The sequence below is a fragment of the Chlorocebus sabaeus genome, chromosome 16 (genome assembly GCF_047675955.1).
Source record: "Chlorocebus sabaeus isolate Y175 chromosome 16, mChlSab1.0.hap1, whole genome shotgun sequence".
In the NCBI taxonomy this organism is placed as follows: Eukaryota; Metazoa; Chordata; class Mammalia; order Primates; family Cercopithecidae; genus Chlorocebus; species Chlorocebus sabaeus.
The window spans coordinates 2,298,953-2,326,352 of NC_132919.1; the positions used below are offsets into that span (position 1 = coordinate 2,298,953).

Consider the following 27,400-nt stretch of genomic DNA (forward strand, 5'->3'; position numbering starts at 1 on the left):
GGAGATGCTAATAAGCTGGGAGAGAAGCTGGTGCTAGGGAAGGCTTGCCTCTCCCCTGGGATATTGCAGCCAGCGATATTTCAGCACATTCTGAGATGTGGACTCCAGGCAGTCTTCATCCTGTCTCTTTTCAGTAAAAGGGATTCCTGGAGGCTGCGGCGGGAGGATCCCTTGCAGGAGTTCAAGACCAGCCTGGGTAACAAGGACCCTATCTCCACAAAAAGGAAGAGCGGGTTCCTCCTCCTTCTCTTGGCTGTGCCACGAAGTGTGTAGCCGTGGTTACTCATCTCTGAGCCCACCCCAGAAGGCAGATGTAAGGAATAGAAGAGCAATGCAGGCAACGCACACAGCGTGGATCTGAGTGTACAGTAGGTGCTCAATCACATTCTACTTTGGATTTTGTTTTGTTTTGTTTCGTTTTGTTTGAGATGGAGTCTCACTCTCTCTGAGGCTGGAGTGCCGTGGTATGATCATAGCTCACTGCAGCCTCGACCTGGGTTCAGGCGATCCTCTCACCTCAGCCTCCCAAGTAGCTGGGTTTACAGGTCTACGCGCCACCACACCCAGCTAATTTTTTGTATTTTTGTAGAGACGGGGTTTTGCCATGTTGCCCAGGCTGGTCTCAAACTCCTGAGCTCAAGTGATCCACCCACCTCAGCCTCCCAAAGTGCTGAGATTACAGGTGTGAACCACCACACCACCCCACATCTACTGTGTTTTTGAAAGTGAGCTTAGGCTGGGCACAGTGGCTCACGCTTGTCATCCCAGCACTTTGGGAGGCTGAGCCGGGTGGATCATCTGAGGTCAGGAGTTTGAGACCAGCCTGGCCAATATGGTGAAACCCCGTCTCTACTAAAAATACAAAAATTAGCTGGGCTTGGCGGTGCACGCCTGTAATCCCAGCTCCTTGGGAGGCTGAGGCAGAAGAATCACTTGAACCTGGGAGATGGAGGTTTCAGTGAGCCGAGATTGTGCCACTGCACTCCAGCCTGGGCAACAGAGCGAGACTTGGTCTAAAAAAAAAAGTGACCTTACAACCTTTCCTATAAAGCCTCCACAAGCCTTCCGCAGGATTCTTTCTGGGCATCTACATTTCTAGAAGTTTGGAGCATCTGGAAAATCTGAAATTTGAACATCAGAAACTCAATAAGGAAATTTGATAATATAAAGGAATTGTTATTAATTCTGTTGGTGCAATTAAGGTATAAGTACGTGTTTTTAAGAGTCCTCTTTTAGGCCGGGCGCAGTGGCCTAAAATCCCAAAGTGTTGGGATTATAGATGTGAGCCACCACGCCTGGCCTAGAGTTTGTTTTTTTTTTTGTTTTTGTTTTTTTTCTTTAGTAGGGACGGGGTTTCACTACATTACCCAGGATGGTCTCAATCTCCTGACCTCGTGATCCGCCCTCCTTGGCCTCCCAAAGTGCTGGGTTTTCAGGTGTGAGCCACCGCGCCCAGCCAAGTTTTTTATACTAATAAAAAAGATTGTATTCTTTGTTCATACGTCCCTTTTTGTAATTCAAAGGTGTCATGCAATTCTGCCATTCTGCATCTTGCTGTTGGTGGGCTTTCCATTATTCTTTCCTAGAGAGCATCCTCATTCTCTTTCAGAGTTGCATGATATTCTGCTAGAGATGTACTGTATTTACTTAACCTGTCCCCCATGGATGGGCATGTGGATGGCTTCCAGTCTTTTGCTGGTATAACTAAATAATCATGCAGTTATATCTGCAGGATGGGTTCTCAGAAGAGGGGTTACTGGGTCAGAGGTCATTTGCAACATCAATGGAGAGTGCCATATTGTGTCTGTACAGGTTGTAGCATCTTGCCTTCCCACCAGCAATATATTAGTGGATTCAGCAGCTCCCCACGTCCCTTCCATCTCTGTCTTCCTGGTGTCTCCTCTACTCTAAATTGGGCCCTTGGAATGGTGGAATCGGGGTGTAAGGGTTGGTTGGGGACAGGGGCCCCATATCTTAGAATGGTGGAATCGGGGTGTAAGGGTTGGTTGGGGACAGGGGCCCCATATCTTAGAATGGCGGAATTGGGGTGTAAGGGTTGGGGACAGGGGCCCCATATCTTAGAATGGTGGAATCGAGGTGTAAGGGTTGGGGACGGGGCCCCGTATCTTAGAATGGTGGAATCGGGGTGTAAGGGTTGGGGGCAGGGGCCCCATATCTTAGAATGGTGGAATCGGGGTATAAGGGTTGGGGCAGGGGCCCCGTATCTTAGAATGGTGGAATCGGGGTGTAAGGGTTGGGGACAGGGGCCCCATATCTTAGAATGGCGGAATTGGGGTGTAAGGGTTGGGGACAGGGGCCCCATATCTTAGAATGGTGGAATCGAGGTGTAAGGGTTGGGGACGGGGCCCCGTATCTTAGAATGGTGGAATCGGGGTGTAAGGGTTGGGGGCAGGGGCCCCATATCTTAGAATGGTGGAATCGGGGTATAAGGGTTGGGGCAGGGGCCCCGTATCTTAGAATGGTGGAATCGGGGTGTAAGGGTTGGGGACAGGGGCCCCGTATCTTAGAATGGTGGAATCGGGGTATAAGGGTTGGGGACAGGGGTCCCATATCTTAGAATGGTGGAATCAGGGTGTAAGGGTTGGGAACAGGGGTCCCGTATCTTAGAATGGCGGAATTGGGGTGTAAGGGTTGGGGTGCCCATAGGATTCCATCAGCATCTGTGGTCTCCAGCCTCATGTCCCTTCCATCTCTGTCTTCCTGGTGTCTTCTCTACTCTAAATTGGGCCTCTTGGAACGGTGAAATTGGGGTGTAAGGGTTGGGGGCAGGGGCCCCATATCTTAGAATTTGTTAAGCTGCATAACTTGACTTTGGGGTCGTATCAGGGCCTGGTGAAGGGAGCCCCAGGGCTAGTCTGGGTCTGTAGTTCCTGGCTGTTCCCTGGGAACATGGCACCAGACCTTTGCAGGGGTGTCCAACAGTGTGCTGGGGTTAAATGTGGTTATGCTCCTGCCCACTCAGAGTCGCAGTTCTTTGAGCCTTGCTGTCAGCAGGATGGGATGGGGTGACAGGGTAGAGAATGTACCTGGGCTCAGCTGGCCCAGACTCCAGAGGCCACCAGAAAACCAGGGTGGCAAATGCCCATCATTCAACGAGTGGATAAAGAAACTGTGATATATAAAGACAGTGGAATATTACTCAGCCATAAAAAGGAATGCATTCATGGCATTTGCAGCAACCTGCATGGGATTGGAGACTATTTTTTTATTTTATTTTATTTTATTTATTTCATTTCATTTTTTTATTTTATTTTATTTTATTTAGATGCAGTTTTTGCTCTTGTCACCCAGGCTGGAGTGCAATGGCGCGATCTCTGCTCACGGCAACCTCTGCTTCCCAGGTTCAAGCAATTCTCCTGCCTCAGCCTCCCGAGTAGTTGGGATTACAGGCACCCGCCACCACACCCAGCTGATTTTTGTATTTTTAGTAGAGACGGGGTTTCACCATGTTGGCCAGGCTGGTCTCAAACTCCTGACCTCAGGTGATCCGCCTACCTCGGCTTCCCAAAGTGCTGGGATTACAGGTGTGAGCCACCGCGCCCGGCCACTAAAGTCATGTTTCTCTCTTCTCCGTTTTGATTCATTTGCCAAACCTTTCCATGCCAACCAGTGTTGGTTTTTATTAATTAGTTCACACTTTTTCTCATATGATATGAGCCAAATGATGTCAAGGTTGTCACCTCGTTGTGGTGCGCCCAGGGTGGCCATAGGTGGTGCTGGGACCCACTGGCTCAGGGGTCCTGAAGCCTTCACAGGTGGGAGCCCAGGGCCCAGACAGCTCGGTCAGCAGGCAGGGGGGTTCAGCCAACCTGGTGCTTTAGCCCCACAAGTATCTCCTGCCACCACCCTCCACCCTGGGAGGTGGGGTCATAGTGGGGACCTGGGGAAGGAAGGAGTAAGGGGAGTAAGGCCCTGGAGTTCTGCCTGGTGCTCGGGGCCCCCAGTCAGGAGAGGGGTAAGCTTGGGCTGTCACGGGGACTCTCCCTGGGGAAGCGTCCTTCACAGTCCCGACTCCGTGTGTCTGTGAGACACCTCGCCAGGGAAGCGCACAGTGTTACTGCCGGCTTCGCAGGCAGTTCTGAGTTTGGTATTCACTAGATATGGGACGGCGTGTGTTTCTATCTCCATGTATGTTTCGATTAGTGAGAAGGCCTGGGTTTCTGCTCGACTCAGAGGTCTCAGAGCCGGGCTCAGTGGCTCATGCCTGTAATGCCAGCGCTTTGGAGGGCTAAGGTGGGAGGATCACTTGAGCCTGGGTGTTGGAGACCAGCCTAGGCAACATAGTGAGACCCCAGTCTCTACCAAAAATTTTTAAAAGTTAGCCAAGCTTAGTGACCCAAGCCCATAGTCCCAGCTGCTTGAGAGGCTGAAGTGGGAGGATGGCTTGAACCCAGGAGGCTGAGACTGCAGTGAGCTGTGGTTACACCACTGCATGCCAGCCCAGGCAACAGAGTGAGACCCCGTCTCAAATCCTTTCATCTTTTTTGGGTCAGAAGCTGAGAACCATAGACCCACTATCCAGGAAAAAAAGCAGTCATCTAACCATTCTCAAGCACATCCACAATGTGCATTCAAGTTGCCACAATTTCAGGGAGGGGGTCTTTTTTGTTGTTGTTGTTTTTAAGATTTTTTTTTTTTTTTTTTGAGACCATCTTGCTTTGTCACCCAGGCTGGAGTGCAGTGGCGCGATCTCGGCTCACTGCAACCTCTTCCTCCCGGGTTCAAGCGATTCTCCGGCCTCAGCCTCCCGAGTAGCTGGGACTATAGGTGCCCACCACCACACCCGGCTAATCTTTTGTATTTTTTTTTTTTTTTTTTTTTGAGACGGAGTCTTGCTCTGTCGCCCGGGCTGGAGTGCAGTGGCCGGATCTCAGCTCACTGCAAGCTCCGCCTCCCGGGTTTACGCCATTCTCCTGCCTCAGCCTCCCGAGTAGCGGGGACTACAGGCGCCCGCCACCTCGCCTGGCTAGTTTTTTGTGTTTTTTTTTTAGTAGAGACGGGGTTTCACTGTGTTAGCCAGGATGGTCTCGATCTCCTGACCTCGTTATCCGCCCGTCTCGGCCTCCCAAAGTGCTGGGATTACAGGCTTGAGCCACCGCGCCCGACCATCTTTTGTATTTTTTAGTAGAGACGGGGTTTCACCGTGTTAGCCAGGATGGTCTCGATCTCCTGACCTCGTGATCCGCCCGCCTTGACCCCCCAAAGTGCTGAGATTACAGGCCTGAGCCACCGCGCCCGGCCCCAGGGAGGGGGTTTTTGGAGCCCCAGAAGCCCGTCCACAAAGTCCTCTAGGGTAGTAGTTCTCAAGTAGTGGTGTTATTATCATTATTTTGCCTACACACTGCACATGATAACATATTCATTGCACGTACACACTGTCGATGGGGGACACCTTGTGGGCATGGCATAAGACGTGCAGTGTGAACAGTTACTGGACGGGAGCCCACAGAGCTGAGTCCGTAATGCCTGGTCTAATGGCCTAACCGGGTCTTTTTTTTTTTTTTTTTTTTTTGAGACGGAGTCTTGCTCTGTCCCCCAGGCTGGAGTGCAGTGGTGCGATCTCCGGCTCACTGCAAGCTCCGCCTCCCAGGTTCACGCCATTCTCCTGCCTCAGCCTCCTGAGTAGCTGGGACTACAGGCGCCCGCCACCGCGCCCAGCTAATTTTTGTATTTTTAGTAGAGACGGGGTTTCACTGTGGTCTCGATCTCCTGACCTCGTGATCCGCCCGCCTCAGCCTCCCAAAGTGCTGGGATTACAGGCTTGAGCCACCGCACCCGGCTCTAACCGGGTCTTTGCTTGGACAGACGATGCGAGAGAGGGATTTCTCCTTCTCCAGACACTGCCTGGCACCTTGCCTGGGTTGCACAGAAGGAAATTAGGGGTAAAGGGGGGACTGAGCGTGATGCCTGGCTTCTCTCAGTTATTTCCTAGTTGTGGTATTTGCTTGGGAATGCCTCCTCTCACCCGAGAGAACCCCCTGGCTGTGCTCAGAGACTGGCTGGGAAGGTAGGCAAGGCCACCCCGATGGCCACGCCACGATGGGGCGTGCTGGGGACGGCCACTCCCCAGTCTCCCCAGCCTGGCTCCATTTGCGATCGCCTAGGGAAGGTGGGGAAGCAAATGACTCATTATCCCGGCAATTAGTCACACCACGGAGGCCCGTGATCCCTGCAGCACATGTGCCACCTGCTGCCCGTCTGCCCTGTTCAGTGCCGCTCTTCTCCCCACTCTGAGTGGGAAGTGCAGCCCCAGGAAATGATCACCCCCTTTCCACAGGCACAGACTTGTAGCTGCAGCAGCCCAGGACCAAGAGACTGGGACAAAAGGGTCATTCGCCTGTATATCCCAGGGCCACACAAGACCTCCAGGGACCAGGGGGACTGATCATGGAGAGGAGCTTGTGGACGCTTAAGCCAGATTTCCCCATGTGGGCCGGGTGCGGCGGCTCACGCCTGTAATCCCAGCACTTTGGGAAGCCGAGGCGGGTGGATCACCTGAGGTCGGGAATTCGAGACCAGCCAGGCCAACATGGCAAAACCCCATCTCTACTAAAAATACAAAAATTAGCCGGGCGTGGTGGCGGGTGCCTGTACTCCCAGCTACTCGGGAGGCTGAGGCAGGAGAATCGCTTGAACCTGGGAGGTGGAGGTTGCAGTGAGCTAAGATGGTAACACTGCACTTCAGACTGGGTGACAGAGCGAGACTGTCTTAAAGCAAAACAAGAGATTTCCCCCGTGCCCCATACACAGGATAGGTGCGCATACATCTGTCAGGATGCGCATGCGCGTAAATGTACGGACACACTGTGAAGGAAGGGCTGTGCTTAAAACAAAACCCTCCAATGCCTGGGCAGTGAAGAGCTCCAGCAGGCGGCCCTCAGGAGGAGGAGGGACCTGCCTGTTTCCCCAGCCCTGGGATGTTCTCGCTGAGCTGGCTGCCCTCCAGATTGGCCCCCGGGGCTCGCTCTCCCTTCTTGACTTCAGTCCAAGAGAGAACCAAGCAAAACTCCTTCATAGGCAGGTGGTGGCTGCTAGTCAGTAACTAAAACCAAAGGTGAAAAAACAGGTGAGAAGTCCTATTTTCAGTAATTATTTCCTAACTCCAGGTTTCATGTTCTAACAGAACTAGTCAAAATAAACTTGACGGGGGCCGGGCATGGTGGCTCAGGCTTGTAATCCCAGCATCTTGAGAGGCCGAGACAAGCAGACTGCTTGAGCCCAGGAGTTCAGGACCAGCCTGGGAAACAGGGCAAAATCCTGCCTCTACAAAAAAAAAACGTAAAAAGTTAGCCGGGCATGGTGGTGCGTGCCTGTAGTCCCAGCTACTTGGGAGGCTGAGGTGGGAGAATCACCTGTACCACACAGGTCGCGCCTGGTATGAGCTGAGATTGCACCATTGCACTCCAGCCTGGGCATCAGAGTGGGTCCCTGTCTTAAAAAACAAACAAACAAAAAACTTGACAGCCCTCAATTTCCCCGTTTCTAAGAGAGGAGCATCTCCACCCACTTGTGGGGCAGCCTTGGATCCTCTCTCCAGCACATCCTCTTCCTCTCCCTGTCGGGGAGAGTCCTGCTAAAACCCAGCTCTTAGAGGCTAGCTGTGGAACTGTGTCTGAACAAACAGGGTGAGGAGTCAGGAACTGACCTAGACCCAGTGCCTCCTGAGAGCCAGACCCCGTGTCGGGAATTTCACATCCTCCGTCTCATGTAAGTCTCACACTAGCCCTAAGAAGTCTTCCCATTTGACAGAGGATAAAACTGAGTCTTATAGCAAGTGACCGTGCCAAGCTCAGACCTCGTTCTGTCTGTCTCTGTCTCCAGCACACCGCTCACTGTTTTCAGTCTGTGTGAAAAAACCACCTCCTTCTCCCTGCAATGTCCCTGCCCCCAACTAGACAGACACACCTGGACGTGGCGAAAGGGGTTTGGGCCAAGGTTTGGAGTCCTGGGTCCTCGCGTTGGTGGCTCTGCCACTATGTGACTGTGATTGAGTTTCTTCCCCTCTTTAAAGGGGCCTTTCCCTCCTCACCTGTAAAACAGTTAACTTGGCCCGGCCGGGCGCGGTGACTCACGCCCGTAATCCCAACACTTTGGGAGGCCGAGGCGGGTGGATCACGAGGTCAGGAGATCAAGACCAGCCTGCCCAACATGGTGAAACTCCATCTTTACTAAAAATACAAAAATTAGCCGGGCGTGGTGGCGGGCGCCTGTAGTCCCAGCTACTCGGGAGGCTGAGGCGGGAGAATGGTGTGAACCCGGGAGGCGGAGGTTGCAGTGAGCCGATATCGCGCCACTGCACTCCAGCCTGGGCGACAGAGCAAGACTCCGTCTCAAAAAAAAAAAAAAAAAACAGTTAGTTTGGCCCAATCACGTAGAAGCCCCTCTGCGCCACATATATACACACTTCTATTTTTAGAGTCTGTCTGGGCCCAGGGCAGCTCCCGCCATCTCCCACTAAGCCCTTCTTTTTTTCCTGCGGGGTCTGTCTGTGGAAAGTCCAGACAGAGACTAAGCCTAACCCTAAACCATGAATGGATGGAGGGAAGCCCTCCTAGCATGGGAAAGAGAAATCTCTCTCTCTCAGCTGCCGGGCTCCTCAGTCCAGCGGCCACTGTCGGGTCCGAGCTCTGCAGTGACTTCATCAATATTTTAACTCCTGCAGAGCCCTGTTTCTTAGCAACCGCATCCTCCGTGCCCTCCAGAAAGGCTCCCGAGTCGGGTGCCCCTCACAGCCCCGTCCTGTGGGTGCCGTGCTCTGCTGTCGGGGTTGGAGCCGCTCACGCCACCCTGAGTGGGAGCTTTGGTCCTCGTGACCCCCAGGGGTGAGGCTGCATACGGGAGGCGTGTGCACACCAGGCGAGGGAGAGGGACAGCTTGGCATGTCAAAGCTCTTCGCCCCTGGGCAGGAGCCGAGGGACTGGGAGGGGAAATGTGGAAGGAAGCCAGGGTATCTCCCGGGCCTGCCCTTGGTTCTAATATGGGTCAGGGCTTGCCCTTACCCCTTGCCTCCCCACAGGTGCGGGGAAGAGGAGCTTTTCTCCCCATTCCCCTGTCCTGCCCAGGCTCAGATGCTGTTTCCTTTGTGGCCTAGGTGCAGTGGAGGCTTGCCTCTTGCATCAGCTGAGACGCCGTGCCGCCGGCTTCCTGCGCAGTGACAAGATGGCAGCCCTGTTCACCAAGGTGGGGAAGACGTGCCCAGTGGTGGGGGAGATTTGCCACAAGGTACAGGAGCTGCAGCAACAAGCAGAGGGCAGGTGAGCCCTGGGCCAGCCCCTTCTTCCCTCCTTTCAGCTCTTCCCACTCGGCAATTGCTACTTCCTAGGACGGCCCATTGGAAAGTTGGCATCCTGGGCCTGTTCCTTGCAGGGCCTCTGGGTGAGGGATCAGCCTGAGGGTGGGGATTGGCTCTTTGTGGGCACAAGGCTCTGTACCCCTCCTTCGACTCCCAACCCCAGTCAGTTCTCTGTGCTCCCGTCTTGGGGCACCAAGCCCCACTCCCGATGCCAGCATTCTGGCGTTTACCCCTAGACCACTGTACTCCTGGAGCCCTCCCCGCCTTTGCAGGAAACCCTCAGGGGCCAGCCAGGAGGCGCTGCGGAGACAGGGCTCAGCCAGCGGGAAGGCTCCGGCCCTCAGCCCTCAGGCCTTGAAACACATATGGGTGCGCACGGCGCTCATCGACAGAGTTCTGGACAAGATTGTGCAGTACCTGGCGGAAAACTGCAGGTGACTCTGCCCCGTCCCCCAAGTGGCTGCCCCGTCCCCCAAGTGGCTGCCCCGTCCCCCAAGTGGCTGCCCTGTCCCCCAAGTGACTGCCCTGTCCCTAAGTGGCTGCCCCGTCCCCCAAGTGACTGCCCTGTCCCTAAGTGGTTGTCCCGTCCCCCAAGTGGCTGCCCCGTCCCCCAAGTGACTGCCCTGTCCCTAAGTGGTTGTCCCGTCCCCCAAGTGGCTGCCCCGTCCCCCAAGTGGCTGCCCTGTTCCCCAAGCAGCCCCTCCTTTGACCTGTCTCCCAACAGTCCCTCAGCCCCAGCCCTCGGGATACTTGCCTGCGTGACAGCCTGTAGGCAGCCCTCCATCTCCCCATCCCCTTCACTGCCCTCAGGGCATTGGCCATGCCAGGCACCTCCCGAAGCCCAGTCCCTGCGGACTCATTGTTTCTTGGTGACTGATCTGAATCTGGTCTTTGTGGGATCGTCCCTACCTGGTGAGCCTGACTGCCCAGGAATGAGTCCTGGAGCCTCAGCAGTCACACTGTCTGTCTCCTGGCAGCAAGTACTACGAGAAGGAGGCGTTGCTGGCAGACCCTGTGTTCGGCCCTATCCTGGCCTCTCTTCTAGGTGAGCCTGAGAGCACAGGGGCCTGTGCCAGTCCCACGGTGGGTACGGGGCAGGTGCTGAGGGAGCATCGTCTGAGCTGGCTGTCTCTGTCCCACAGTGGGACCCTGTGCCTTGGAATACACTAAGCTCAAGACAGCTGATCACTACTGGACTGACCCCTCTGCTGATGAGCTGGTCCAGAGGCACCGCATCCGGGGTCCGCCTGCTCGCCAGGACTCCCCTGCAAAGCGCCCAGCCCTGGGGGTAGGTGCACCTGCCCACCCCCTCCCCACCCCTCGAGCTCATCTGGGCCATGCCCGTGGGCCTGTAGGGACGGGAAACCAGCCTCTCTACAGGACAGGCCTTGGAGATGCCCCAAGATAGTGGCCACCTGAGAAGAGCCTTCTCCACACAGTAAAACTTAACAGAGGCCGGGCGCGGTGGCTCAAGCCTGTAATCCCAGCACTTTGGGAGGCCGAGGCGGGCGGATCACAAGGTCAGGAGATCGAGACTATCCTGGCTAACACGGTGAAACCCCGTCTCTACTAAAAAAATACAAAAAAAAAAACTAGCCGGGCGAGGTGGCGGGCGCCTGTAGTCCCAGCTACTCGGGAGGCTGAGGCAGGAGAATGGCGTGAACCCGGGAGGCGGAGCTTGCAGTGAGCTGAGATCCGGCCACTGCACTCCAGCCTGGGTGACAGAGCGAGACTCCGTCTCAAAAAAAAAAAACAACAACAACAGAAATGCCAGGAGCCCATGCTGGCCTGGGCTGGAGAGCAGAGGGTGGCTGGGAGTAAACCAGGGGCAGGAAGGACCCTGGGGTCAGCTGGAGAGGGTCAGCATGGAAGCCTGAGGGTTCTCAAGCCCTGAGGCCAGTTTCCCAAGACCGGGAGGCTGAGCCCTGACCTTCCACACAGATCCGGAAACGGCACTCCAGCGGCAGCGCGTCGGAGGACAGGCTGGCTGCCTGTGCCCGCGAGTGTGTGGAGTCGCTGCACCAGAACTCACGGACGCGGCTGCTCTACGGCAAGAACCACGTGCTGGTGCAGCCGGTAGGAAAGCTTCATCCTGCCACCCCTCCCCGCAGGTCCCAGAATGAGACGACTGGAAGCCTCTAGCCATGGCCGTTCCTTTCCTGAGGAGCTTGACGAGAGAGAGCGGGGGAGAACGGCCCCAGCTTCCCAACATCCTGTTTCACACGCCTCACGCCCAGCCTTGAGTGGGCAGGGGCAGCAATGGCAGCCAGCAGGCGAGGGGAGTCCACAGCGTGGGTATGGCTGGCCTGGAATGGACCTGGCATCCAGGAAGCTGGCAGGAGAGAGCCAGTGGCACCAGGCTGACCAGGGAAAGGACATGCCCAGAGCTGCTGCCTGGGTCCTGTTTTCTCGTGCTTCTGCCCAACCCCTAGTCCAGGACCCCATGACTAGCCCAGCTTTGCTTCCCCTCCTCCCAGTGGGAGCTCATTTTTCACAGGCCATCCCTGAGAGCCTCTCAGCCCTTCATCGTCTCTGTCTTCCGGTGTCTCCCGCTGTAGAAGGAGGACATGGAGGCGGTCCCTGGCTACCTCTCCCTGCACCAGTCTGCAGAGAGCCTGACTCTGAAGTGGACCCCCAACCAGCTCATGAACGGGACTCTGGGGGACTCCGAGCTGGAAAAGAGGTGGGGGCGTTGGGACTCGCTCCCAGGAGCCAGGGCAGGGAGTGGGGTTGACCTCAGGCAGGGGGATGGAGAAACGCTACTTGCTCCAGGAGGCCAACCTCACTCTTTATCTGGATGCCAAGAATAGCAGGGAGCGGCTGTCCGGAGTGGTTCCCAAGCTCTCTAGGACGGAGCCAAGCCTGGCCATGAAGAGGTTTGTCTGAGCCAAGCTCTCAGCGGCTGAGACCGACAGCTGTCCGTGTGCCGAGCGGGCAGCACGGATCTCGGGTCATGGCTGGCTGTGTGCACTTCTTGGCTGTGGTCATCCTATCTTCAGGGGAGTTTCATGGGGTGGTAGGACCAGGAGATGGAAGGAAGGAAGGGTGGCAGGTCTTTGGACACGGTGACAGCAGTCTGGTTCCTTTCTAGCGTTTACTGGGACTATGCCCTGGTGGTGCCCTTCAGCCAGGTGGTGTGCATCCACTGCCACCAGCAAAGTAAGCCTGCCTTGTCCTCGCTCGGGTGGGAAGGGGGAGGCTGCCTTCTGCCAGCCGTGCACTGTGCATGGGGCCTGTGAGACTCCTCGTCCTCCTCCCATCCCTGTTAATGGGGCTCCCAGGCCATGCTGTGGCCTAGCCATCTGCCTCCTACCCAGCTTGGGGGCGCTGGCCGGCAGGCTGTGAGAGCCGACGAGAGGGCCTCAGCCCCACTCTCCGCATTCACCCCCAGAGAGCGGCGGCACGCTTGTGCTGGTGAGCCAGGATGGCATCCAGAGGCCGCCACTGCATTTCCCGCAGGGAGGACACCTGCTGTCCTTTCTGTCCTGTCTGGAGAATGGGCTGCTGCCTCGGGGACAGCTGGAGCCTCCGCTGTGGACCCAGCAGGGGAAGGTAACTTGGGTGGGAGGCTTTGGGGGAAGGGCTGTGTGTGAGGGTTCTCTGCCCGCCTTCCCTCCTTCCCCACGTGGAGTTCTTGGGAGCAGCCTTGTGTGGAATCCCGGATGAGACTCTATCCTAGACAGCCCGACCACCTACCCCTCCTTCCACAGGGGAAGGTGTTCCCCAAGCTACGGAAACGAAGCAGCATACGCTCCGTGGATATGGAGGAGATGGGCATGGGGCGGGCCACCGACTATGTGTTCCGGATCATCTACCCCGGCCACAGGCACGAGCACAGTGAGTGTCCCGAGCTTCATCCCTGGGGAGGAGAGGAAGATGATTGGGGAGGCAGGGAGCGCAGCATCACCCAGGAGGGCAGCAGGCAGGGCCCACCGACCTGGCCAGGTTAACACCGGAGGCTCATCGCCTAGCCTCTCAGCTGGACCTTGTACCCACAGATACTGCCTTTGAAAAGGCGTGTCTCTTCTACCTAGCTCCCTCCCCACTTCTCCACCCCAGGACTCTCGGCTCGGCAGACCTAGGCGGCACTACACAAGACTCTTAGTTATCCTTTTGGACCCTGTCCAGGGGTAAAATACGTGGAGAAACTAGAAGTAGAAGGTGGGGAACCCTCCATTGCTCTTCACCTGCTCCCCGACCCCCAGAAGACAGCCTGGGTATGGGACCAGCACTTCTTCTTTTTTTTTTTTTTGGAACAGAGTCTCACTCTGTCGACCAAGCTGGAGTGCAGTGGCGCGATCTCAGCTCACTGCAATCTCCGCCTCCCGGGTTCAAGCAATCCTCATACCTCAGCCTTCCGAGTTGCTGGGATTACAGGTGCCTGCCACCACACCCGGCTAATTTTTGTATTTTTAGTAGAGACGGGGTTTCACCATATTGGCCAGGCTGGTCTCGAACTCCTGACCTTGTGATCCACCCGCCTCAGCCTCCCAAAGTGCTGGGATCACAGGCGTGAGCCACTGCGCCCAGCCCGGCGCTTCTTTTTGGATGGTGAAAATTGTCCACTGACTCCCCTAGAGCCAGAGCCCTCCTCAAACCAACTACTGATGAGCGTTAGCTGAAGTAGCAGGTTGCATCAGAGACAAACTGGGGGCTCCCTGGGGACTTTAGGGACTGGTAGGTAGAAAGGTGGCTTGGCCCGTGTGCGTCCTGCCCCACCCTGGACACACACCCCTGGGCCCAAGGGGGTCCGTCTGTCTTTGTGCATCGACCAACACCAAAGTTCCCTTTCTGGTCAAAGTGCTGCTGCTACCCCTAGGTTTCTGTGGGCCAGACCTGCTTTTCTTACAGATAAGGTCGCGGAGTTTGGCAGCCCAGAGCGTTTATTGCCAACAAGAACACCCGCTCCCTAAATTTCCTAACTTGTGCCCAAAGGTTGTCAACAAGTTGTCTCTGTAGTAGGGACCAGACTGCCCAGACTGCACGCTCAGCCACAGCACACACAGCTCCCCCAGGCTCAGAGGGCACACAGCATGGGATGTCCCCGCTCCCAGATGTACCTGACAAGGAGACACATCTTTGGCCAGAATGTGTCTCCACACTCGGTGCTTGATCTCAGGCTGTTGTTTGGTTTAGCTTCTCCAGTCTCTGCCTCCCCTCTTCGATCTTTGCCATTTCCCAGTCCTGGTCACTTCACTTCAAGGACCGTCTCCCCAAGGGCAAGCCAGGGCACCAAGAGGCTGAAACTCCACCAGGCGACGCCAGCTCCTTGAGGACAGCTCTGGGGACACCCTTTCCTTTTCCTGGGAGGGAAGAAAGTGGAATTTATAGTCTGAAAAGGGGGATTTGGAGTAATCTTCAGATTTGGTCCAGCCTGAGAGGAGCTAGAGAATGATCAGGACCCATCTGCCAGCCACTATGCCCAGCCTGTGCGAGGGCCGATGGCCTCCTGGGCTGCCAGCCCGTTGCGAACAGTCCCGGTCGTCTCACATCCTGCCACCTCCGTTCTCTCTCTTCTGTTCTTCCTAGAGAGGCTGCCTCCGAAGAGTGAGGCTCTGCAGCTGCCCCAGCCCCTCACCTCCTTCCACACTGTCCCAGGAAAATCATCCAAAGAGCTTTCTGGTCCCCTCCCTTCCCCTCTTCTGTGCCCTGCAGAATCACGATGACCCCGGCCTCCATTCCACTCCCCTTAAGGAGGGAGTCCGTCCTGCCCAGGCATGAGGGTCCTCATGCCTCTGCCTCTTGCTGTTCTCTTTGAGCAGTCACTATTAACTACCACCACCTAGCGGCCAGCCGCGCGGCCTCGGTGGACGATGATGAGGAAGAGGAGGATAAACTGCACGCAATGCTCTCAATGATCTGCTCGCGGAACCTCACAGCTCCCAATCCGATGAAAGGTTTTTATCCCTCCCTCTCCCTGACCCACCTCATCCCCACCCTCCCTCCCGGGCCCACCTGCCACCCACCACAGGGGCGCGAACGGCAGTGTTGGCATTAGGGGACTTGCACCTAGGGCAGTTCCCTTCCATCAGGGGGCAGATCAGGGAGGGCAGAAGGAGGCCAGACAGGTGCTGGCAAGTAAAGGGGCTGGCCCAGGGCAGGTGGCTCCAGGCTGCGAGGAGGGCGCTTCGGGCCTGAGAAGGAAGAGGATTTGCTAATAAGAACGTCTGATTATCTGATTGCCTCCTGGGCACCCTGAATGGCTCTCTGAGCCCATTCGTGCTCCGGGGGTCAGGCTGGCAAATTCCCACTCTTTCTGCTGACTGGGAAGACCAGCCTCTGGGCCTGGTGCTTCTGACTCCTGACTTAACAGAAATAGGACGGAGGTACCGGGTCCTTCCTGGGGCAGGGGCAGCAGCTTTGGGTCAGGCAAGGGGTTGAGGGCTGCCATGGGAAGGGCCCCAGGGCTCCGTTTTCCCCGGAGGCCTGAGGGCCCCAGCAGGCAGGGCCTGGTGCTTTGGCATGAAATCTAGAAATAGCTGCAGCATGGTGTCCAGGAAGGGGCCAGGCTCAGGGCCTGGCAACATGAGCTCCCACCCCAGATATGCCCCTGGTTCCCTATACGGTTTCGAGCAGGTTCCTCACTATCCCAGAGCTCCGTCTCTTCGCCTGTGCCAGGGATATAAGACAGCTGTGTTCCTGCCCTCATGAACCTCAGGGTCCATGAATGGAGAGGTCCCCTTTGTTGGAGGTGATAGCGTGGTACCCTCAGCCTCTCAGGGTTCCTCTGCCTACCACCCGTCTTTCCTAGCACAGAGCTGGCTTGGTAGAGAGGGAGCCCTACTCTTTCCAGCAAGCCATCAGCCAGGCGGCCTGTGAGGACTGGGCTGGGTAGGAAGAGACTGAGGCCAGTTCTCCCAGAGACGAGGGGAGCTTCCCCATCCCCACCCATTCCCAGCTACACAACCAGTTGCTTCTCCCTTTCCCCGCCCCTGCAGAGGATGCCCTCAGAATATGTCACACTCCCCTTAGGCTTCCACAAAGTCCTGCTGGGAAGCCCAGTTCCTTAGCCGGCCACTAAGCCAGTCATAGTCCCCGGGCAGGCAGGGCGGCCTGGTCTGTGTTAGAACACACCCAGCACACCCTCCGCACACGCTGCCAGCTGCCCTCCTACTGCCAGGCGCCTGCCCTCATGCCCAGCCTCCCTCCCAGCCCTTCCAGTATGAGCCTGTAGGCCAGGCCTGGGTGGGAACATCCCGCCTCTGATGTTTATTGCCTGCACACACCCCTGCCATCTGGTTCCTTGCACACCTGGACTTGGGGCTGTTGCCTGTTTACAGTGGACTGACTGAGCAGTGTGGGAAGGTTGAGCTCTGAGGGCACCCACAGAGCTACTTCTTCCCCCACGAACTGGTAGTCAGGCTAGAGACTGGAGGGTCCTAGCAGAGCCCTTGACAGACTCGGTGATAGAAAGCCTATCCCTGACTAGTCTCAGGGCTGAGGCCTCCGGGATCAGAGAAACTTCCAGGCCCACTTCCAGGGGTCCAGAGGCCTCAGGGCTCATCTGTGTACCCTCTCAAGAACTCAGGGGCTAGGCCAACCCAGTGTGGAACTTCTGGGCCCCTAATACTTGGGAAAGGAGAGGAGGCATAAGAGCAGCATCAGCAGGCGGTTGGGGAGAGGGCTGGGGAATGGGCCCCACCTGCACTCCAGTCCATAATGACAACACTGTTGAGTCCGTTCTACCAGCTGTTGCTTTTCAGGCCTGCAACATGCTTGACTTGTGCATGTGAATCAGTGGCGGGGTGTCCAGATTTCCTCTCCCTCCCTCTTCCTCTCCCCTTCCTTTTCCTGCTGCCTCCCCACAGAGCAGAGATGCTGTTCACTCTAATTCTGCTCCAGGCCACGCACCTTTCACTCGGAGTCTTAGGGGCTGTGGGGTTCGCCACACTGTTTTCATGCTTTACACTTTCCTCATGCTCAGAGGAGAGGGTCAGAGTCAAAGCCGACCCAGCAGACCCCCCGTCCAGCCTGCGCCCTCACTCAGTCACGCCATAGCCCCAGCTGTCTGCACTGGGCTCGTTCAGAGACACAGTGTTCGAATGTGGCTGGTTCAGCTCCTTCCTGGAGGATTAAGGTGAAGAGCATTGACCCAGGAGACATGCCTTGGCTGGGCCTCCTTTCTGGGCATGAGCTTGGTTCCCTTTGCCCACCCCCGCCCTCACCCCTGTTGCCCTCCCTGCCTGCCCGCCTGTTGCCTGCTGCCTGCCTGGCTGGGCCTCTTCCCACCCCGGCTCCTCCCGGGACTGTCCTCTTCTCTCCTTCCTGCTGCAGGGGCCTGAGCTGGGCTCCTGCCCTACTGCACCTGTGCCCTCTCCTTCTTCCCAGAGTCTCAGGCATGGCTTGCAACGCCCTCACTCCCAGAGCCGCAGCCCCTCCTCACCATGTGTGTTCCCTTAATTTGCCTCCTGGTGGAGCTGAAGTGCCAGATAGCTGCAAACCTCACGGCTGTGGGTCTGGGAAGAGAGCCCCGGCCAAGGCAGGGCAGCCGCTGAGGGAACTGGAAGGGGCTCAGCTCAGCCCTCCCCACCAAGGCACACCCAGAGCTGGAGTCCAGCTCCCACCAAAGCCAGGCCCACGCCTGCAGCAGGCCACAGTGGACCCCGGCCCAGGCTGAGCCAGCCAAGCAAACCGCTGCCCACAGGACCCCCTCAGCACACACGGCTCTCCGTCCCTGTTCTTCCGAACTCTTCTCCACTCTCTCCCTCCCTCCTGGCATCACCCCCAGTGCTTCCACTTCCTCTCTCACTTTGCTTCATCTCTGTGGCTCACTGGACCTGCCAGAGTCCCCCTTAAGCAGTGCCCTGCCCCACTTGGACCCTGGGAGCTCTCAAGGGTCTTGAGTTCTGATTCAGACCACCTGGGCTGGCTGAGCAGGCCCTGTCTGCTGGCAGCATAGCTGTGACCAAGGAGTCATCTTCTGAGGCTGCAACTGGGCCTGTTCTTCTCTGTCACATTGGATGGTGGGCCTCTGTGCCCACCACCACCCCCATCCCCGCCTCTGTGCCCAGCCACCACCCCCACTCCCTCAGTGGCCTCGTAGCCCTGGGACCTGTGGCTTCCATCCAACTCGCTGGTGTTTTCGGGAGGCCACCATGCTAAGAGCTCTCAGGCTAGGCAGGGATGGAGTAGAACTCAGACAGGGCCCGTGGGAGCTGGCAGCAGGGGTGCCTGGCCTGGGCACGGGGCACTGCTCATCCGTAGCCACTGGCCACCAGATCTAGACTCCCTTAGAAGAGTCAGGCCTACAGGCAGGTGACTCAGATTCCTCAGGGGCTTTGAACAGTGGGGACTCCCTGGACACCTTGAGCATCTCAGAGTTTGCCAAGAGGACCAAGCTGAATCCTTGCAGGCTAAGCTGGCTGGTGGCACTTTGGGGAGCTCAGGTCTTGGTTCCTTCTCTCGCTTTCCCTTCCCTCTAGAAAAGCAAGGGCTTGCTGGCCGCAAGATAGAGCTATAGGCACAGTCACCCAAGACTCAGTCCAAATGTTTTACCACACGCAGAACGACGCCTGGCTGCCCCTCTCCAGGCTTGCTGGAGGCTCGGAAGTGTCAGGCGCCCTCTCTCCTTACCGTTTCCATCTCTGGGCTCCGGACCAGGCAGTCCCCGCTCTGTGCTTTTCCACCCGTGGGTGACTTGATTCTGCAGCTCTGGGCACAGAGGTGGGCATGCTGCAGGGTGCTGGGAGAGAAGGTTTCTCGGGCCCTGACCGTGCCATCCTTCCTGCCCTCAGATGCTGGTGACATGATCGAGATGCAGGGCTTTGGGCCCAGCCTGCCAGCCTGGCACCTGGAGCCCCTGTGCAGTCAGGGCTCCTCCTGCCTCTCCTGCTCCTCCAGCAGCTCCCCACACGCAGCCCCCAGCCACTGTAGCTGCATCCCTGACCGGTGAGTGGGCAGTGCTCGGCTCCAGCTTCCCGTTCGCATGTCCGGCCACGTGTGTGTCCATCTTTCCTTAAAGGCCGTGTCACTCGCACGACAGGGTGGCCTCTAGAGTGGGACAGACCTGGGTTCAAATTTCACTTTTGCTACCCACATGACTTGCAAGTTACGGAATTACCGTGAGCCTCTACATGTCTGAACCTCAGTTTCCTCATCTGTAAAATGGGGTGATGCTACTTGCTGCTTATGGTACTTGTGAGGACAGAAGGAGAGAACCCCAGCAAATGTCCAGAGTTGTGCCCGGCACATCATCGGCTCAGTCCCCATGAGCTCCCCTTCCCGATGTGCACACAGACGCTGCTGACAGGCCGTCCACCTGCGGACACTCAGCAGCCACCTGCCGTGTGCCAGGGCAGTGAGTGAATGGCTTTTATGGGAGGTGTTCTCTTTTACCTTTACTTCGTTTTTGTTTATTAATCTTGGTGCCTCTCTCCATTTTTCACATGAGGAAACGAAGATTCACACAGATGAAGTTCATTGACCAAGATCCCCAGGTGGTTGGGGGCCAGGCGGGGGCCCCACCGCAGCTCTATCCGGGGTGGCAGGCAGGGACAGGGCGCCCATCGACGGCTGCTGGGCTGCAGCACCTCCTCCTTGCACCCTCCCCAGTGCCCTACCTGCCCCCCAGGACAGAACCTTCCCCCTTTTCTCTCTCCTCCCACCAGAGGGGCCGCGGTCCCTCCCCGCTGAGCCAGGTTGTTCCCACAGGTTGCCGCTCAGGCTACTGTGTGAGAGCATGAAGAGGCAGATCGTGTCCCGGGCCTTCTACGGCTGTGAGTGTGGGGCACGCCGGGGTGTGGTGGGCTGGGGGTGGGTGGCCCTGGGTCCCAGCCCCCCGCTGCCCACCGCTGCCCACTGCTGCCCACTGCAGGGCTGGCACACTGCCGCCACCTGTCCACGGTGCGGACCCATCTGTCAGCGCTAGTGCACCATAGCATTATTCCACCTGACTGGCCGCCGGGGGCCTCCGCAGGCCTCACCAAGGACACGTGGAGCAAGTATCAGAAGGACAAAAAGGTGCCAACCCTGGGGTTCCAGGGCCACAGGTCAAGGGGCTGGGGTGGGCAGGAGTGAGGACTTCAGGGTAAAATGTGGCAGTGGGCGCGGTTGACAGGCCAGGGCCGATGCCACGGAGTGACCGGGGTCCTGGCAGAATCTCTTGCATCTGGGCATGGGGCTGACACGGGAAGGGGGCTAGACTGGGAAGCTGTCCTGCGTCCACATCGCCCTGTGACCCTGGATAAAGCTCGGCCTCTCTCCGGGCGCCGTTTCCTGCCCCATAAGGAAGGAGAGCAGAACGAGATCTCATCCCGCTGTGAGCCGGGTCGCGGGAGGATGTGGCCACCCCAAAGCAGGCTTTGCCTGAGCTTCAGCAGTCACTAGAGGCCCCGGCCCAGCCCGTTCTCTGTGGGATGGGGCTCCCCGAGCTGGGCCACAGTGACTGTGGAGGCTGCACGGTCTTGACTCCCTGGGTCCCTCAGAACTACAAAGAGCTGGAGCTGCTGCGGCAAGTTTACTACGGAGGCATAGAGCACGAGATCCGCAAGGACGTCTGGCCCTTTCTGCTCGGCCACTACACGTTCGGCATGAGCAAGAAGGAGATGGAGCAGGTAAGAGGAGCCTGTTCCCATTGGGCTGGTGAGATGGGGAGATGGGGACACCAGGGAGGGGACCTTGGAAGCCTCAGCCCCTTCCCAGCCAGAAAGAAGCACGGCAGGGCAGCTCGACCGCCCTTACCCCGAGGCCCATCTTGAGTCTGAGACTCAGGACCCAAGGTCCAGTGCAGGCCCAGCTCCTGAAGGGGAGCGCCTGGTGCACGCTTCCCCCATGGTCGTGGTGTGGTCTGAGTACAGGTGGATGCAGTGGTGGCAGCAAGGTACCAGCAGGTGTTGGCAGAGTGGAAGGCCTGCGAGGTGGTGGTGAGGCAGCGGGAGCGGGAGGCCCACCCAGCCACACGCACCAAGTTCTCCTCGGGCAGTAGCATCGACAGCCACGTGCAGCGCCTCATCCACCGAGACTCCACCATCAGCAACGACGTGAGCCACACGGGGCCTGGAGGGTTGGGGATCTTGGGGGCCACCCCCGTTTTATGCACAGTGATCCTGGGCACCAGCCTGACCTCTGGGAACTGGCGGGGCCCTGCGAGAAAGGCCTAATGTGGCTGTGTCTCATTTTCTCCAACTGGAAATGGCTAACTGTGCCTCTACCACCTATTTCTCTGGGTATTGTAGGAGAATAAAGTGAGAGAGTGCCTTGTGCTCAGTTTTAGCCAACTAGAGGGAAAGACGGACTTCCTGGGATTTAGGGAAGCCCTCCTCCTTGTAGAAAGACCTCAAAGCTAGCAACAGGCAGTGCTGGGTTCTAGCCCCAGACCCACTACTGACAAGATGAGTGTTTCTGGGCAAGAACTTCCCATCTCTGGTCTCAGTTTCCCCTCTCCACCCATATCCTCTGACTGCAGAGGCTTCCTGAGAGCTGTGGGCCTGAGAATAGGGGAGCCCGTAGAGCAGCCCCATTGGTGTCGACTGGCAAGATCCTTCCTCCCACGTTGTTGCCTGCCGCTGCACCGGACTATGCCAAGCTCGCTCAGAGCACGAGAGAGTAGCTCTTTCCGGCATCATGCCTGCCTTTCCAACAGCAAGTTCTAAACTGTGACTGCCTGGCCCAGCGAACACTGATAAGTGTCTTTTTTTTTTTTTTTTTTTTTTTTTTTTTTGAGACGGAGTCTCGCTCTGTTCTCCCAGGCTGGAGTGCAGTGGCCGGATCTCAGCTCACTGCAAGCTCCGCCTCCCGGGTTTACGCCATTCTCCTGCCTCAGCCTCCCGAGTAGCTGGGACTACAGACGCCCGCCACCTCGCCCGGCTAGTTTTTTGTATTTTTCAGTAGAGACGAGGTTTCCCCGTGTTAGCCAGGATGGTCTCGATCTCCTGACCTCGTGATCCACCCGTCTCGGCCTCCCAAAGTGCTGGGATTACAGGCTTGAGCCACCGCGCCCAGCCAACTTTTTTCTTTAAAATTGCCTCTTTATTGTGTATTCTTGTTACTTTACTAAATCCTTACTAACATTAACAGAAAATGCAAGTTGAAGGAAGTTAAATCTAACTGGCTGGGTGTGGTGGCTCATGCCTGTAATTCCAACACTTTGGGAGGTAGAGGTTGGAGGACTGCTTGAGTTCAAGAGTTCAAGACCAGCCTGGGCAACATGTGAAACCCTGTCTTTACAACAAATGCAAAAATCAGCCGCATGTGTTGGGGTGCGCCTGTGGTCCCAGCTACTCGGGAGGCTGAGGTGGGTGGACCACTTGAGCCATGGAGGTTGAGGCTGCAGTGAGCCGTGCTCCCACCACTGCACTGCACTCTAGCCTGGGCCATGGAGTGAGACCCTGCCTCAGAAATTAAAAAAAAAGAAAGAAAGAACTAGAACTAACAAGGCACATTCTCATTTCCCACGTGCTTTGTTCTTAATCCCCTATTCAGGAACACATTCTCCCTCTCTCTGGTTTTGTAAAAATCTTAGTCTGTGCCAGTGCCCGGCTGCGGAGCTCACGGACAGCAGTAACGTTCCTCACTGGCATATCCGGTTGCCACAGAACTGTGGCCTGACCCAGCACTTCATGCTTCCTGCCCAAAGCAGAAACTGCTTTTACCATCGCTTTCCCTACATGGTCAAAATAGAGAAAGAAAAATCCCAAAGAGTCTCGGTGCGTCTCTTCTCTTCCCCGTGCCTTGTCCACGGTGGTGGACTGTGTCTAGTGCTAGAATGTTTGCTTTTCCTTCTTACGTCTCCCCACCTTGCCTGAGGGCTAATGGAGCTGACCAGGTACTTGTCACAGAATGCTCCTGTCTTGTCCTGCTGAACATTCAATACTGAAAATAAGGAAACACTTGTTTTTCCTAAAACCTTTAGCCTTCTCTCCACCCAGGGTGTCCTGGCAGCCACACCAAAACACTAAGGACGTCTTCCTGTTCTCATGACTTTAGGCGTTTGGAGCATGAGACTTAGTTCAAACTGGCCATTAAGCGTTCAGCCCTCTGGCTCCCTTTCTTCCCTTCAGTAGCCACAGGAAGACCTGGAGCTGTTGCTTCAAGCAGGGCTGAAGGCGGTATCTTCATGTTTGGCCAGAGGCTGCTCTCTGTGGCCGGCTGGGTCGGAAGCTGGCTTGGTGCTCCGTGGCAGCGACGGTGTTGGGGGCTGTGGTGGGAGAGGGGGTGTGAAGAGTTTTGCATTCCAGCTCCCTCCTGGCCGAGGCGGCTGCAGGAAGGTACTAGAGTGAAGGTGGAGCCGCCCTGTGTTCACCCACCAGGTGTTTATCTCTATGGATGATCTGGAGCCCCCGGGGCCCCAGGACCCTGAAGATTCCAGACCAAAGCCTGAGCAGGAAGCAGGAGCCGGGACTCCGGGCATCGCCGCGGTGGAGCAGCAGCATTCCGTGGAGTTCGACTCCCCAGACTCAGGACTGCCCTCCTCCCGCAATTACTCCATGGCCTCGGGCATCCAGTCAAGCCTAGATGAGGGGCAGAGCGTAGGCTTCGAAGAGGAGGACGGCGCCGGGGAGGAAGGCTCCAGTGGGCTCGGCCCTGCAGTTCACACTTTCTCGGAGCCCCAGGATCCCAGCCAGGAGAAGCCTCCTCAGGCCGGAGAACTGGAGGCGGGGGAGGAGCTTGCAGCTGTGTGTGCAGCTGCCTACACTGTGCGTACACGCTCCCCAGGCGCTGTTCCCAGCTGCCCAGAGGCCCTCCTGACATCCCAGTGCTGGGGAAGGGCCAGCGGGGTGGAAGGCGGGGTGCCCTGACTGCCCTGAAAGGGAGTTCTGAGCCCATTTCTCAGCATCCCCAGAGGACTCGCTCTGGTCTCGGGGTTCCCTGTTTTGCTGCATTTCTTGGGGCACATTCTGTCCGCAGCCTGGGAAGGGCTGCGCGGTCTCATGCCTGAGGGCCCTCCACTCTTCCAGATAGAATTACTGGACACTGTGGCCTTAAACCTGCATCGCATAGACAAGGATGTGCAGAGATGTGACCGCAACTACTGGTACTTCACGCCCCCCAACCTGGAGAGGCTCAGAGACGTCATGTGCAGGTGCCTTGTGGGGCGGGACTCAGGGTGGGAGGTGGGACCCTGCCCCCGCACTCTGGCTCCCGCCAGTTACTCTGAAAGATGAGGTCCGGAAGCTGCCCTGCTCCTCCCTCCTGCTCCTGAATCACACTTGGCTCCCCCTGCCTGGAGAGCTTCTTCCCTGCAACACCCCTTCCCCGCCCCTCTTCATTCTTAGAGGTCCACCGAACCTCCCCTTCAGCCGCTTCTTCAGGAAGCTGTCCCTCATCCCCGCCCCCGCGCCCACCTACCAAGCATGACGGCCTTGTCTCTCCCTAATTCCTGAGTGCCTTGGGGGGCCCGTGGGTTGTTCCCCATTGTCTCCTTGTGGGGGGTGCACAGTACATGGCTTAGGGTCAGGGAAAGGCTGACTTCCGGGCGGCAGGTGGTTCTGGAGGCCTTTTCCCCAGGGATCCCGAGGGAGGGAAGAGCCACAGTGACTCTGCCCCTGCCTTTCAGCTACGTGTGGGAGCACCTGGACGTGGGCTATGTGCAGGGCATGTGCGATCTGCTGGCACCTCTCCTGGTCACCCTCGACAACGGTGAGGGATGGGGGATCAGCACCTCTCCCAGTCACCCTAGACAACAGTGAGGGATGGGGGACGTGGGACTGGGCACCTCTCCTGGTCACCCTCAACAACGGTGAGGGATAGGGGATCAGCACCTCTCCCAGTCACCCTAGACAACAGTGAGGGATGGGGGACGTGGGACTGGGCACCTTTCCTGGTCACCCTCAACAACGGTGAGGGATGGGACGTGGGACTGGGCGCCTCTCCTGGTCACCCTCGACAATGGTGACAGATGGGGGACGTGGGACTGGGCGCCTCTCCTGGTCACCCTCAACAACGGTGAGGGATGGGACGTGGGACTGGGCGCCTCTCCTGGTCACCCTCAACAATGGTGAGGGATGGGGGACCTGGGACTGGGCGCCTCTCCTGGTCACCCTCAACAACGGTGAGGGATGGGACGTGGGACTAGGCTGCAGAAGCTGGAGAAAGGACGAGAGGGTGGCCAGGTCTGGAAGCACAGGAATGGGAGCCAGCCCTGTCCCGAATGTCCTGCCCTGCCAGCTTTACCCCGGTCTCCCCTCAGATCAGCTGGCCTACAGCTGCTTCAGCCACCTCATGAAGAGGATGAGCCAGAACTTCCCCAACGGGGGTGCCATGGACACCCACTTTGCCAACATGCGCTCCCTCATCCAGGTGAGGCCGGTTGCCACCCACGGGCATGGGAGCAGGCACAGCCGGGCTTGTCCATCGTCCACAGGAAGGCTAGGGAGCTTTCCAAAAACATACTTGACATAGAAACTTAATTTCTTTCATTTTAAAAGACATGGTTTTGGCCAGGCAAGGCTGCTCAGGCCTGTCATCCCAGCACTTTGGGAGGCTGAGGCGGGTGGATGACGAAGTCAGGAGTTCGAAACCAGCCTGGTCAAGAGCGTGAAACCCCATCTCTACTAAAAATACAAAAATTAGCCGGGCATTGGGGGGCGCCTGTAGTCCCAGCTACTCAGGAGGCTGAGGCAGGAGAATCGCTCGAACCCGGGAGGCAGAACTTGCAGTGAGCCAAGATTGCGCCACTACACTCCAGCCTGGGCGACAGAGCGAGACTCCGTCTCAAAAACAAAAAACAAAAAACAGAGAACCATGGTCTCAGTGTCTCAGTGTTAGAACTTGAGGAGGAGGCCGGGCGCGGTGGCTCAAGCCTGTAATCCCAGCACTTTGGGAGGCCGAGACGGGCGGATCACAAGGTCAGAAGATCGAGACCATCCTGGCTAAACCGGTGAAACCCCGTCTCTACTAAAAAAAAATACAAAAAACTAGCCGGGTGAGGTGGCGGGCGCCTGTAGTCCCAGCTACTCGGGAGGCTGAGGCAGGAGAATAGCGTGAACCCGGGAGGCGGAGCTTGCAGTGAGCTGAGATCCGGCCACTCACTCCAGCCTGGGCGACAGAGCGAGACTCCGTCTCAAAAAAAAAAAAAAAAAAAAAAGAACTTGAGGAGGAGTGTGTGTGAATGCTTGTGCCCATGAAAGCTCTGGCGAACAACAGGGGTTGCTGATGACATCAGATACCCAGAAAATCGTATAACCCTAAAAATAAAGCAGCCCTGAGAGACGGGTGATGGGAGGGGTAGCAGGGAGCAACCCAGCCTCCACAAGGAGATCCAAGGGGGAGAGAGTGCACCGCGGGGCACAGGGCAACAGACAGACCCACTGCCAGGGCTGGGGATCGCGTGCATCCCTGGGCGTGAGCGGAGGGTGAGTGGTGGCCAGAGAGGAAGCATCGGCTCAGGGTTCTCCCTTTTCCCACCCACATAAGATCCTGGACTCAGAGCTGTTTGAGCTGATGCATCAGAATGGAGACTACACCCACTTCTACTTCTGTTATCGCTGGTTCCTGCTGGATTTTAAGAGGGGTAAGAAGTGGGTTGGATCATGGGGCTGAGGTGGGGGCAGTAAGAGATCCCTCTTCCCCAAAGCCAACAGTTCTCAATCCTAACCGGACCTTGGAACCAGCTGTGGAGCTTTAAAAAAACTACCAGTACCCTGGGCCCCACCCAGCCCCAGACTTACTAACTGTGGCTGCCTGGGCCTGTGTGTTCTTAAATGCTCCCTGACCAGACACAGTGGCTTATGCCTATAATCCCAGCACTTTGGGAAGTCAAGGTGAGAGGATTGCCTGAGCCCAGGAACTTGAGACCAGCCTGGGCAACATAGCCAGACCCTGTCTTTAATTTCTAAAATAGAAAAAATTTGGCTGGGTGCAGTGGCTCATACTGTAATCCCAGCACTTTGGGAGGCCGAGGCAAGCAGATCACTTGAGGTCAGGGGTTTGAGGCCAGCCTGGCCAACATGGTGAAACTCCATCTCTACTAAAAATACAAAAATCAGCCAGGCGTGGTGGCGGGTGCCTGTAGTGGAGGTGAGGTTACAGTGAGCTGAGATTGTGCCACTGCACTCCAGCCTGGGCAACAGAGCCAGACTCTGTCTCAAAAAAGAAAAAAGAAAAGAAAAAAAATTAAAAAGAAAACAAAATCTCCCAAAGTGCCGCCGG

At 57.0% G+C, this 27,400-nt stretch overlaps 1 protein-coding gene across 2 annotated transcripts in view; it reads left to right on the plus strand.

The window, feature by feature from the left end:
- Positions 1-27,400, plus strand: part of SGSM2 (small G protein signaling modulator 2) — a 42,129-nt gene that overhangs the window by 12,315 nt on the left and 2,414 nt on the right. Inside the window, exons 3-22 of one of the 2 annotated variants that reach the window (XM_008009823.3) lie at positions 9,113-9,275; positions 9,586-9,747; positions 10,291-10,358; positions 10,456-10,601; positions 11,255-11,389; positions 11,872-11,996; positions 12,405-12,472; positions 12,705-12,865; positions 13,024-13,150; positions 15,076-15,210; positions 19,048-19,201; positions 19,964-20,028; positions 20,127-20,272; positions 20,737-20,865; positions 21,109-21,291; positions 23,560-23,946; positions 24,208-24,332; positions 24,807-24,889; positions 25,440-25,549; positions 26,666-26,762. In XM_008009823.3, the coding sequence (XP_008008014.2) occupies positions 9,113-9,275; positions 9,586-9,747; positions 10,291-10,358; positions 10,456-10,601; positions 11,255-11,389; positions 11,872-11,996; positions 12,405-12,472; positions 12,705-12,865; positions 13,024-13,150; positions 15,076-15,210; positions 19,048-19,201; positions 19,964-20,028; positions 20,127-20,272; positions 20,737-20,865; positions 21,109-21,291; positions 23,560-23,946; positions 24,208-24,332; positions 24,807-24,889; positions 25,440-25,549; positions 26,666-26,762 (2,769 nt within the window). The remainder of the gene's footprint in view (positions 1-9,112; positions 9,276-9,585; positions 9,748-10,290; positions 10,359-10,455; positions 10,602-11,254; positions 11,390-11,871; positions 11,997-12,404; positions 12,473-12,704; positions 12,866-13,023; positions 13,151-15,075; positions 15,211-19,047; positions 19,202-19,963; positions 20,029-20,126; positions 20,273-20,736; positions 20,866-21,108; positions 21,292-23,559; positions 23,947-24,207; positions 24,333-24,806; positions 24,890-25,439; positions 25,550-26,665; positions 26,763-27,400) is intronic. The other variant, XM_008009824.3, reaches the window with a different exon arrangement.